This window comes from Penicillium longicatenatum (genome assembly GCF_028827895.1).
Source record: "Penicillium longicatenatum strain IBT 33135 chromosome Unknown contig_7_segment0_segment0, whole genome shotgun sequence".
Taxonomy (NCBI): domain Eukaryota; kingdom Fungi; phylum Ascomycota; class Eurotiomycetes; order Eurotiales; family Aspergillaceae; genus Penicillium; species Penicillium longicatenatum.
Window position 1 is genome coordinate 485,876 of NW_026643124.1, and position 12,965 is coordinate 498,840.

The following is a 12,965-nucleotide window of genomic DNA, read 5'->3' on the forward strand; positions in this document are numbered from 1 at the left end:
AGATTTGAAACATCGTCGCTGGATCACTCTTATACTGGATATGCGGGATCCCGTAGGATCATACGATCGGAGGTTATTAGACCTATGAGAAGACAGAAAATAGAGTTGCTGTCTAAACGGCTGCAGAGGTGAAGAATGTCGGACGACAGAAATCCGAGGGGTTGCAGGGTTGCATGGGTTAATATCCCTTGGCCCACTGTGGGGTTAATTATAGAGTGACAAGGGTACGAACGAGAATTGGGAAATCAAATGCCATTGGTTATGGATAACGCCGCCATTGTCGGGAATCAAAGACAACTCAAAGGTCATATCGTCGTAAAATATCAAAATGAACAACATATCAACGACCCATAGCGCGGAGTCGTTCCTTCAACATATCCACTTCCTTGTCTACATCCATAGCCGCCCGCTTCTCCTTCTCTTTGTCACCCTCCTTGAGCACCACCGAACGATACTCCCCATCGCCATCGGGGGCTCCAACGGTAACCCAGACAAATTTGGTCCCAGCGCTTCCACTTTGCGATCGTTCTTGAGTGCCCTGCCAGAACATCTCTGGAGGCACATCACCTGGAGCTGATCTGGACATCGGACGACCGCCGAGGCGTCCATGCTTAATCCAGACTTTCAAGACATCCTTAATGAAGGTGACTTTTTGAAGGAAGGAGTTGGCATCCAAGATCTCACGAATGCGGTCTTCGATAGAGTTGAGAGATTCTCCGTTGACGATGCTCAGGAACGTCGCCGCTTCATCCGATGCGACAGCACGGGTATCAAATCCAGATGGATGCATCTTCCCCTTTGCAGAGAAATATCGTGCCGCAGAGGGTGAAAGATGGTAGAAGTCGATCCATGGCGAGGAGCTACGGGTCCGACCCGGGGAAATGACAAGCTTGGTATGATCGGGGAAGTTGAACTGGAAAGCGCCATCACCAAATCCCCAGATACCAACGTTTCCCAGCCGCTGGTAGAACTTGATGAATTGACCACTGGTGTGGCTGGCGACATGATCAGTGCCTTCATCACCGTGGCGACCCAAGGATCCAATCATATACTTTCCAAACTGGTCAACCAGCTTTACTCGCTTGACCTTCTCCATATCCGACTTGTCAGCTTCATTCCCCGCATTGACGCGTAGTCTCATTACTCTCGACGTTCTGGCGTCAAACAAAGATGGAGAGATGAATCCTCGCCGGATTCCACGACAACCAAGCAGATCGTCATCACGGTTCTCGTAAAACTCGACCGGGCTTCCGTTACGAGGAACCAGGTATTCAGCTTCAGAATACGGAATACCCTTCTCCTCGCCACTGTCGACACTGCGTGCCTTGCGGCGAATGTGTCTTTCGCCATCTCGTACAATGACACTGGAAGCTGGCTGGCCATTTTCACCCTTGAAAACACACCCAACACTACCATCATCTAACACATATCCAATACCATAGCGGTTGGTGTAGTCAACCCACTTTATCACATATGCGTGGGGCTGCTTTCGAGGACCAGTCCGCCGGCGAGTGGATTGGCTAACAAGGTTCGACAGCATAAGACGCAAATCTGTGTTGACTTCACTCAAAGAGGTGCCAGGCAAAACCTCGCAAACATCTTCCTGGTGGAAGAGAGGACTAAGTCCAAGACTAGACCGAGCCTTGGTTGAAGAGCTTCCCTTGCTGTTGGTCCGACCGATTCCGTGAGATGTGGACACGGGCTTGGACTGCGTGCTGGAAGTGAATACCGATTCGGTAGGACTAATGATCTTCGGTCGCTCTGTTCTGTCAGGCGCAATCTTCAAATCGGGTCGAGATGCTGATCGCAAGGATGTTTGTCGGCTAAGCAATCTGCCCTCATCTGGTCTTGCCAGCCTGGGTTCGAGAGGCGGCATGGATGGCACTTGACAAGCAGCCTCCAACTTTCGAGATTGAGACCGAGTCTTGCCAATAGTCAGGCCAAATGGCATGCTCGTAGATTTGGCTAACTGCGGCCGTTCAATCTCTCGGGTCGGCGCTTGAGAGGCAGATGCCATGCGTCGAGTTCGGATGGGGCGCTCTGCGAGGCCACCTGAAGGTACATCGGGAATCGAGGGTGGTGCGGGTTGGGGCTCTTTAGCCTCCTTATAAGATCTCGCTGACTCGCTCTCGCTCATTGCCGGGGCTTTGCGAGGAGATATCACGCCAGGTCGACCCTGCTGTCGAAGTGTCGCAGCGTGATTCTGGGTTTCCATTCTGCGTTGCTGAGCAGCAGCAAGAGCCGCATTTGTTCGGGTGGTAGCCGCTGTATTGGTGCGAACCGATACAGCTCGGCGCGATAAGATACTACTGTCTGAAGCACCGTCCACGGTGGGGATCGTTTTCCGGGATGTCTCCATCAGACACCAATCACCCTCGAAGTCATGTGGCCATTGATATACGAAATCCATGGGAAGAGGGACCGTAGGACGGAGGCCTCTGGCATCTTCGGTCTCGCACTCAGAGTAGGCCGATTTCGCACAGTTTCGTCCTACAGACTTGCGAGCAGTTCCATCTGGTTTCCGTCCAACACCGCAGAGGGAGTAGAAGGCTGCTTTGCAGGAGTGGTAGCGTTGGCTCGGATCGTCCACCTGGTATACATACCCACGCAGTATCTCATCGGAGTCTAAACCATAACCACTGATCATTACGTCACCTCGCGGAGCCTGTTCCTTTAACCAAATTGGCTTGTTGAATCGACAGGCGGGATCCAATTGGCGGGGAATGCAGCCGTCGTACATGTTGAAAAATGGGTGCTCAACAATGTCATCTGGGTCTGGACGTTCCTCATCGACGAGGTTCAAGCAGGCGCTGACCAAATCCTTTGCCTGTTCGGGAATGTGGTTGTTGTTCTCTGAGTCTTTCGGCCACACATAGGCTAGATTGCGAACTTTCTTGTAGATCTCCTCTTGTGTTTTGGATTGAAACGGTGGGTATCCAGTCAACATGGCAAAGCAGATAACACCAAGGGACCAGATGTCCACCTTCTGCGTGTGACCACCCTTGCTCTTGTCCAGGACCTCTGGTGCAATGTAATTTGGTGTTCCACACAACGTGTTTCGCCTTTTCGCATCCTTATCTGAGAGAATCATGGCAGCAAGGCCGAAGTCTCCGACCTTAATGTTCATATTGTGGTCGAGAAAGAGATTGCCCATCTTCAAATCACGATGCGCAACAAATCTCTTGTGTAGATACTTCATGGCGGCGCAAAGTTGAATCATGAACCGTCTCACTTCGGGCAATGTTAGGTATCGTCGTTTGCGTACCATATCCATCACTGACCCATTTGGACATAACTCCAGTACCACATATGTACTTTGCTCGAATGCAAAGGCCCTGTAGAATTGAACAATAAATGGGTGACGCATTTTGGAATGAATTTGTAACTCGGTGCGGAACTACCATATTGTCAGCACGCTTGACTCCGATCATCCTGAACAGCATGCCTACCTTTTCTTCCATTTTCTTTTGCGGCATCTGAGACTTCACGACTTTCATCGCATACACACGACCATTCCGTGCTAGTGTTCCTTCGTAACATACGGCAAATCCTCCTTTCCCCAAGAATGCGCCAATGGCATATCGCTCTCCACCATCTGCCGGTTCTGGGACTAGTGGCGGTGGCGGGTCGGCATGGTTTTTGGAGGAGGCCTTCTGACCGGCAGCGGCGGCGGGTTTGTTCACGATTTTCTGGTCCATAACGACTTTGGGCTTAATCATCTGATTTGTTGATCGTGGCGAGAGAGCGTCCATTATGAAGTGTATTTGTTTGATGTCTTCGCATTTGTCGGTATTATAGTTGGTCGCAATGGGTTTCAGATTGCGATCGAACTTCAGAATCAGACAGCAGGCATTAAAGTCATGAGAAGTAGCGAATATTAAGCAGGTAGGGCTGGTGGGGGTATCAAGTTGAGCAAGATTGGTATCCCTGCAACCATCCGAACGGTCAGCTTCAAGACTGCTTATCGAGCTCCACCCGGTCGGCAAACCGAAGAGCTTGAGTGGGTTTCAGGACAGGGCGAAGGATTGCCAGAGCGTACCGGAATGCAAAGCGCTAAACAATCAAAAACTGTACAAATCTCCCACAGAGCCACAGAGCGCAACCCGACCGAGAGTTGGAGTGGGGAAGGATTGAAGCCAAAGTGCAGAAGTCGGGCCATAATAGTTTTCCCGATTCGGAAATCGATAAACATTAGACACGATGAGGTAATCATCACGTGTCGCCCCAGCAGCATTCATTCACTGTCCAAATGTTCATTTTCAGCCCTGGAAGTCTTGGTAAATCAGTATTTACTGTCTGGAAGATGATCTTGAAACTCCAAAAACATATTCAATGATATTCTTCGTATCACATTCAATTTTTGCTGTACATTCAGTGTTGGTGAATTTCCCGTAGACTGTTATATATTGTGGATCTGTCACCCTGCACTTAGTCCATGAGTTGACTAGGTACTTTACCAATACGTAACACTGACTTTTGAATAACTCCAAGTATGCTCCTTGCCTCACACCCCCAAGGTTTTTGTCTGCAGCTATCAATACCAATGGATCTAGCATGTAAATCTCTACATGTAAGATTCTCGATTCATTTTTTGAAGATTCGCAGTATTTACGAACTGTAACTACAAGACTGCACATGTGTGAATGGAAGGGTCACACGAGCTCATATGAGCTCTACATGGATATATACATATACAAGTTCTACGCCTGAGTTTGATATAATGAAATAGACCAGAGAAGATGAAGCTCTAAGTAACTGAACATTTCATAATCAAGTAGACTCGAACCTGTTCAGTAGTCGAGTCCCGAGTCTCCTATTGGCCCGGATTTTGCTGCTGAGTCATCATCTACTAATCCCCTTCAGGACAGTGGGGGCAGTGTACCTGAACAACGTCACGGCGTGAGTCAAGCTCAAGGTCTAGGCAAGCATTGTCTTGGTCACACATCTTACTGCCACAATGTCGCTCACCCTCAAACTGTCATCCCTGGCGATTCGCACCCTTTCTAAGCCAATTGCGGTATGTTCCACGTCTCAACTTGTGGACTACGATAAGCTGACATCCGTTCGCAACAGACCCATCTCAAAGCCCAAGCTCGTGAACATGAACGCTTCCGCAAGATCTGTGTATCGATGGCGCAGGCCCTTCATAAGTTCGATATGCGCCTACGACTAGGCTCAATTCGCGACAACACCGCCTCCCAGCGCCAGGCTGCTGCTGAGAAGGCAGCAAAAAAGCACATCCCCACATCTCCGACTGCGAAAACAGAGGCCGAGACCAAAGCAGAGGAGCAGGCAATAGCCAAAGCCAAAGCTGCAGCGGAGGAAGCGGCAAAGCCCCACAACTATCGCATTAGACCTCTGTCTGAGTCAAAAGCAATTGAGTCAGGTGCAAATTTCATTAGCGAAAGTTTCCTTTTCCTCGTGGCGGGCGGGTTGATCGTTTTCGAAGCATGGCGATCCCGTCGGAAAGAAAGCACTCGGCGGGAAGGTGTTGAGGAGCGTCTTGCTGAGTTGGAACAATCGGAGAAGACGACAAGGGAGGCTTTGGTTGCCCTGGAGAAAGAACTGCTAGCACTACGTGCGGAAAAGTCCAAGTCGACTCATCGCATCCTACCGCGGGCAGTGTGGGAACAGGTGCCGGAGCTGGACGAGCCCGAGGTCGAGCAGACCTGGTGGTCTAGTGTCACCTCGTATTTCACATTCGGCCAGGAATCAAAGACACCCGAGCCAACTCCCCAACCGACCCTCCCGCAGACTGCGGCGTCGCAAGACTCGAAAGCGACAGACGCGTCTGTTGAACAGCCCGCTACATCTGCCCAAAAAAAGAACGCCGGAGCCGAAGACTTCGTAAGAAGCACGACTCCTTTCCATTTTACATATAGAGCGCTTGTCATTGTTGATACCGGATGTTGTTAATTAGAGCCATTTGCTGTTTGAGTGACGCACGTGGTTTTCTGTGTCGGCGTTGATACCCTCTCTACTATTGCATTTGTTATTTCTCTAGAATTCTGTACATAACTCACCTTTCACATCCCTCCAAAATTCATCCATAATGTCATCTACCAGATTCCAACTCCATGGCTCATATTCTCCTTCTCTTCCGGGCCACCCAGCATGGAATATTCTTCGTCCGATTTTCAAAGCTTCTAACTGCAGTGGGGAAGACCGCCATTTCGGCGCAGCCACAGGTCTCAAAAGCTGCCCTTCAGTCTTATTTGACTTCAAATTTACTGAAATTGATTTGAGCATCTGCCAATCGATCGTGCTTGATGTTCTCGTCTTTAGCCTTGCCTGCTTGAAATCAACCCCAGAGGTTACAATTAGTAGGATTGAGAAGTTCCTACAGTTCAGCCACTCTAAACCCTTCGGCACTGCGATTGTTCTCTTTCTTGAGGATGATTCGTCGGTGTGTCAGTCTAACGAGACCTGGTGGCTGAACGACCTGATGGAACTTGAAGTTATGTGAGCACCACCCCATAAAGCATGACAGACACTGTTCTAACTCCGATTGAATATCAGCATGATGCAATATGCCCCCAAAGCGTGTCCTATTCTACCTATCTCCGACACATCCAAGTTTCTGGATGTCATTCGAATATATATGGAACGCAAATTCACGGGCTTCCGGAATCTACCACCCCTCTGCGCCGACAAACCTTTGACCATACTCACTCGCATGACGAGTGATGGGAGTCAAGCGGATGATGCCCATCCTGATGATATTCTGGCATGCATCTCCTCATCTTTGCGGGACGTGAGCCAATCGAGGAATTCTGACCAAATCACGACTCTACTGCAGACGTATCTGGGAATGCAGTATGATGGCAAGAAGATCATCGAATTTTTGTGGAATGACTCAAAAGTGGATTCATTCATATTATTGAGGAAGTTTTGGTGAAATACAAGCATTCATATTCCAATGATCCATATCTTAACTATAGGAACATGATAGTATCAATGGATTTCCACCCGAGTATGCAACCACGTGTTTCGGTATATGTGTTTTTCGACGAGCATTAATTATGATGCATGAGGCTTGAAGGCGCTTAAAACTCTACGATCTGGTAAAAAGCAAACCCTGATGCACGCAAGGACTCGGGCGCTTACGAACGGTGCATGCCCAATGACGTCGATGTTGCTATTTATTACTCGCACGAGCCACAACAGCCTCATGGGGAAAGATATTCTACATAGAATCGAGCACACGTAATACAAAAGATTGAATACCATTGGAACAATTTTAGGCAGTGGAAATGCGGGTAAACGAAGAGCCAGTCATAATATAGATCTTGATGGAAATTCGCCCCCTAAGGCAGCAGCCGACCCAGACCCTTTAATGTGGCGCAGCTTGTTTGATTGGGTTTGTCTGTGTACGTAAGTCCGCCCTTCACTCCTGGCGATTAGACACCCAACTCTCTCCAACAGTTCCTCGTGAGCATATTTCTCTCATTTGTCTCCCAATTGCCGGGCGCGAGATTTGGGAGTTTGACACATCATGGTAAGCCGGTCATTCGGGGGAATCCCCCTTCTCCGTTAGCACGAAGTTCCGACACTGACCCCGCGGTTGTGATTACATAGGGTCAATCACGACGCCCGCAAGGCGGGGAAAAGAAGAGTCGGTTTGGCCGCTCTAAAGGAGCCGCCGATATTGGCGATGGCCGCCAATCCGGCAAGCCGCAGGTCAAAAAGGCCACCTTTGAGACTTCTAAGAAGAAGGAGATCGGAGTTTCGGACTTGACACTGTTGAGCAAGATCTCCAATGAGGCGATCAACGATAACCTGAAAATGCGATTCGAGCATGGCGAGATTTATGTAAGGGACATTATCGCAGGTGGGGTGACAGGCGCACGAGGAAGGCTGACAGGTGTTCGAACAGACCTATATCGGCCACGTCTTGGTCTCGGTCAATCCGTTCCAAGATCGTAAGTGATCGAATGCAACGCCTTGTACACTCGGGAATTTGGAATACTAATAAGTTGATATACAGTGGGTATTTACACCGATAAAGTGCTCGATTCCTACCGCGGCAAGAACCGTCTCGAAGTTCCCCCCCACGTATTCGGAGTCGCGGAGTCGGCGTACTACAACATGAAGTCCTACAAGGACAACCAATGTGTTATTATTTCGGGAGAGTCAGGTGCTGGAAAGACCGAGGCCGCTAAGCGGATCATGCAATATATCGCCAGCGTCTCCGGAGGCGGCGACTCGTCAATTCAGCAGACAAAGGACATGGTGCTAGCAACGAACCCTCTGCTGGAGTCGTTCGGCAATGCGAAAACCTTGCGCAACAACAACTCATCTCGTTTTGGTAAATACCTCGAACTCGAGTTCAATGCCAACGGCGAGCCTGTCGGAGCCAACATTACAAACTACTTGCTGGAGAAATCGCGAGTAGTTGGTCAGATCGCCAACGAACGAAACTTCCACATTTTCTACCAATTCACCAAGGGCGCACCTCAAAAGTACCGAGATAGCTTCGGTATCCAGCAGCCGCAATCCTACCTCTACACGAGCCGATCGAAGTGTTTCGATGTCGCGGGAATCGACGATTTGGCTGAGTTCAAGGACACATTGGATGCGATGCAGATGATTGGCATGAGTGAGGCGGAGCAGGACAATGTTTTCCGCATGCTAGCGGCGATTTTGTGGATTGGCAACGTTCAATTCACTGAAGATGACTCCGGCAATGCATCTATCACGGATCAGTCCGTGGTAGACTTTGTCGCATATCTTATGGAGGTCGATGCTGCACAAGTGAACAAGGCTTTGACTATTCGTCTGATGGAGACCGCGCGCGGAGGCCGCAGAGGTTCTGTCTACGAAGTTCCGCTTAACACCGTGCAAGCGATGGCTGTTCGGGATGCTTTGGCAAAGGCGATTTACTTCAATCTCTTTGACTGGATTGTGGCTCGTGTGAACCAGTCTTTGACTGCTCGTGGGTCGGTGACCAACTCCATTGGTATTCTGGATATTTACGGATTCGAGATTTTCGAGAAGAACTCATTCGAACAGCTCTGCATTAATTATGTCAATGAGAAGCTGCAGCAAATTTTCATCCAGTTGACCCTGAAAGCAGAGCAAGACGAATATGCTCGCGAAGAGATTAAGTGGACCCCCATCAAGTACTTTGATAATAAGGTGGTGTGTTCTTTGATCGAGGATAAGCGACCTCCTGGTGTCTTCGCTGCGCTGAATGATGCCTGCGCAACGGCCCACGCCGATTCCGGTGCTGCAGATAACACATTCGTTGGTCGTTTGAACTTCCTTTCTCAGAACCCCAACTTTGAGGGTCGCCAAGGCCAGTTCATTATCAAGCATTACGCTGGTGATGTGAGCTACGCCGTTGAGGGCATGACCGACAAGAACAAGGACCAGTTGTTGAAGGATCTTCTGAATCTGGCTGGATCTAGCAGCAACCAGTTTGTCCACGACCTCTTCCCGAACCAGGTGAACCAGGATGACAAGCGTCGCCCTCCTACCGCAGGTGACAAGATCAAGGCCTCGGCCAACGACCTTGTTGCTACGCTGATGAAGGCGCAGCCCTCTTATATCCGAACTATTAAACCAAACGACAACAAGGCCCCAAAGGAATACAATGTCGGCAATGTGCTGCATCAAATTAAATATCTTGGTCTCCAGGAGAACGTGCGCATTCGCCGCGCTGGTTTTGCCTACCGTCAGACTTTTGACAAATTTGTCGAGCGATTTTACCTGTTGTCTCCCAAAACATCATACGCTGGTGACTACACATGGACAGGTGATGCGGAATCCGGTGCGAAGCAGATCTTGAAGGATACCAGTATCCCTGCAGAGGAGTACCAGATGGGTATCTCGAAGGTATTTGTGAAGACACCCGAGACCCTCTTTGCCCTCGAAGCCATGCGTGATCGCTACTGGCACAACATGGCCATTCGCATCCAGCGTGCTTGGCGTAACTACCTTCGCTACCGTATCGAGTGCGCCATCCGTATTCAACGGTTCTGGCGCCGTATGACTGGTGGCTTAGAGTTCATCAAAGTACGTGACCAGGGACATAAGATTCTCCAAGGTCGCAAGGAGCGCCGAAGAATGAGTCTTCTTGGCTCTCGTCGCTTCCTTGGCGACTACCTTGGTGTCGGTAACAACGGTGGCCCTGGTGAGATGATCCGCAGCGGTGGCAACATCAACAGCTCAGAAGAGGTCCTCTTCTCTTGCCGAGGAGAAGTACTTGTGTCCAAATTTGGTCGCTCTAGTAAACCAGCTCCTCGCATTATTGTGTTGACAAATCGACACGTGTACATTGTGGCCCAGGGCATCGTCAACAACCAGCTTGTTATTTCGTCTGAACGCACTGTTCCAATTGGGGCCATCAAAGCGGTCAGCACCTCCAACCTGAAGGATGACTGGTTCTCCCTGGTGATTGGGGCTCAAGAGCCAGACCCATTGGTGAACTGTGTTTTCAAAACAGAGTTCTTCACTCACCTGAACACTGCTTTGCGCGGATCCCTGAATCTTAAGATTGGGGAGAGCATTGAATACAACAAGAAGCCTGGCAAGTTGGCTATGGTTAAGACCGTTAAAGACCCCGGGTCTAGCAATATCGACAGCTACAAGAGTAGCACGATCCACACCACTGCGGGTGAGCCAGCCAATTCTGTATCCAAGCCTACCCCTCGGCCGAAGCCTGTTGCTGCTCGGCCAGTCACTAAGGGCAAACTTCTCCGTCCTGGTGGCCCCGGAGGTGGTCAATCAAAGCTTTCTGCTGCTGCACGTAGACCTGCACCTGCTGCACAGCCTTTGCCTCAATCAACACCCAGACCCACCCCTGCTGCTGCGCCAGCAGAACAAGCCCGTGTTGTCCCAGTCCCGGTCCCAGTCCCTCAGCCCGTTGCTGCGACTCGGGCTTCGCATTCTCACACCTCGTCTACGGGCTCTGCAAGAGCTCCTCCCCCACCCCCTCCAACCGCACCCCCTGCCTCGAAGAAACCCACCGCGAAGGTCTTGTACGACTTTAACAGCGACCGTGCAAATGAATTGTCTATCAAGACTGGCGATATTGTGGAGATTGTATCAAAGGAAGGAAATGGTATGTTGCCTTCATGAGTGGCTCATGAAAACAGAAACTAACACTTCTCAGGATGGTGGCTATGCATGGACATGACAAACTCCACTCAAGGCTGGACTCCCGAAGCCTACCTTGAGGAGCAAGTAGCTCCGACTCCCAAACCCGCACCCCCCTCCTCCTCCCCCAGTCGCCCCTCGCGCAACCCCCAGCCCCGTTCCGAACGGAGCCGTGGCCGCTGCGAAGAGCAAACCCGCTCCACCCGCTCCCCCTGCCAAGCGACCCAACATGGCAGGTCGGAAACCCGCTCCTCCCCCCGCTCCCCGTGACAGTGCCGTAAGCATGAATTCAGGCGACTCGTCCGGTGCAAGTGGCCGCGGTACACCGAATAGCACCTCCAACGCCAGTCTGGCTGGTGGTCTAGCCGAGGCACTGCGTGCTCGACAGAATGCTATGCAGGGTAAGCAGGATGATGACGACTGGTAGATTCAAGCAAGATTTCTTTAAGTCTAGTCGGTCTCAAGTTTTTCAGAGGTCTTCTTTTTTGCGCTTAGCGTTAGGCCTTTTGTGTGATTGATTTGGTTTTGTGTTCTAAAGAACCCCTGGTATATGTGTGCATTCAGGTTTCATGATTGATGGATTGTCATTCTACTGTTTGTTGGGCATGGGCTAGCCGGGTTTCTCTTTTTCTTTTTACCCCTTCATTTCTCATTCTTCCTTCCTTCTTCCTGTTCTAGGGTTGTTGGTAGTCTCTACAAACTAGAAAGTTAACTTCAATATACTGTCCGCGCAAGATTTAGCATTTAAACGATCAATGATATGTTCATAGATTTCATTATCTACATAGCAACTACCTCATGTGAGTCATTATGACTATAAGGTACTAAGATGGTATTCAATGTAAACCTCCATTGCAGCTAGGCATGTAGGTAAAGAAATTCCATCATTCGTCCTAGCTAGCTAACGTCATAGGACAGCAACGACGGCAAACTTAAAGGAACTTTGAAGCCAAGCTCAGAAGACCGCTAGCACCACCAGTGCCACCAATACCACCACCCTGGCTCTTCATGTACATCTTCATAGCCATCTCAGCAGCGTTGTTAACAGCAGACTGCTTGTCACCAGACTAGCAGAAACAAATTAGCACAATGCATCATAATCCCAATATGCCACAAGTAACTCACCATGCTAGCACCGCCAGACTGCTTCTCATCCCACAGCTTTCCAGCCTGGGACATAGCCATTCCAATCAGCTTGTTCTTATCAAAGCCTCCATCACTGGAGCTACCACTGCCCCCAGTGAACATCTTCAAAGCCTGCATAGCAGCACCGGCACCAACAGTCGAAGAGTCATGGCTCTGTCCCTCGGAGCTACCACTATTGTACATAGCCTGGTGAGACTGGACAGCATGCTGCTCATCAACCTCGTAATCGCCCTGCTGGATTTGGCTCTTGCGTTCATTCAGGAAGGACATGGCATTATCGAAGAGTCCGCTGTGCGAGCTATCACCGTGGTGCTCATTGGCGTGTCGGGCCGCGGAGGAGAAATCATCGCCGCCGCTGTAGGAGTCCGGGCCGTTGTAGCGTGTGTCACGGTATTCTTGCTGGCCACCGCGGTAGTCGTCATTTCCACCGCGGTACTCTTGCTGGCCGCCGCGGTAGTCGTCGTTTCCACCGCGGTACTCTTCACCACCGTGGTGGCCGTGGCCGTGGCGGGGCTGTTCGCTGAAGTCGGCGTTCTGGTCGTAGTAGTTCGAGCCGGAGGAGCCGCCGCCACCAAATTCTTCTCTGTTGTAGGACATTTTGTGTGGGTCGATGGGGATTTGGATAGGATATGGAGGGGGAAAGAGAGTAAGAGGGGGCGGGGTGGTTTATTTACGTTGAGCTTTCCCAGCGATTGCGATGTGGCGGGGCGAGTGGAGCC

At 50.3% G+C, this 12,965-nt stretch overlaps 5 protein-coding genes across 5 annotated transcripts; 3 read left to right on the forward strand and 2 right to left on the reverse strand.

The window, feature by feature from the left end:
* Window positions 1-340: 340 nt before the first annotated feature.
* On the reverse strand, window positions 341-3,752 carry N7484_010461 (CDC5/polo family serine/threonine-protein kinase; the record flags this gene model as incomplete). Its single annotated transcript, XM_057120848.1, has 2 exons — window positions 341-3,397; window positions 3,450-3,752. 2 exons carry the CDS (start codon window positions 3,750-3,752, stop codon window positions 341-343), a joined length of 3,360 nt encoding a protein of 1,119 aa, XP_056966602.1.
* Window positions 3,753-4,957: 1,205 nt separating this feature from the next.
* N7484_010462 (OPA3 family protein) lies at window positions 4,958-5,900 on the forward strand (the record flags this gene model as incomplete). The annotated part of the gene is made up of 3 exons (XM_057120849.1): window positions 4,958-5,017; window positions 5,074-5,847; window positions 5,883-5,900. 3 exons carry the CDS (start codon window positions 4,958-4,960, stop codon window positions 5,898-5,900), a joined length of 852 nt encoding a protein of 283 aa, XP_056966603.1.
* A 152-nt stretch (window positions 5,901-6,052) lies between these two features.
* Window positions 6,053-6,466, forward strand: N7484_010463 (uncharacterized protein; the record flags this gene model as incomplete). The annotated part of the gene is made up of 1 exon (XM_057120850.1): window positions 6,053-6,466. One exon carries the CDS (start codon window positions 6,053-6,055, stop codon window positions 6,464-6,466), a length of 414 nt encoding a protein of 137 aa, XP_056966604.1.
* Window positions 6,467-7,495: 1,029 nt separating this feature from the next.
* Window positions 7,496-11,527, forward strand: N7484_010464 (class I myosin myoA; the record flags this gene model as incomplete). The annotated part of the gene is made up of 5 exons (XM_057120851.1): window positions 7,496-7,498; window positions 7,579-7,812; window positions 7,877-7,922; window positions 7,988-11,065; window positions 11,232-11,527. The coding sequence occupies 5 exons, from the start codon at window positions 7,496-7,498 to the stop codon at window positions 11,525-11,527; spliced, it is 3,657 nt and encodes a 1,218-aa protein (XP_056966605.1).
* A 505-nt stretch (window positions 11,528-12,032) lies between these two features.
* N7484_010465 (uncharacterized protein) lies at window positions 12,033-12,843 on the reverse strand (the record flags this gene model as incomplete). The annotated part of the gene is made up of 2 exons (XM_057120852.1): window positions 12,033-12,167; window positions 12,226-12,843. The coding sequence occupies 2 exons, from the start codon at window positions 12,841-12,843 to the stop codon at window positions 12,033-12,035; spliced, it is 753 nt and encodes a 250-aa protein (XP_056966606.1).
* Window positions 12,844-12,965: the final 122 nt, after the last annotated feature.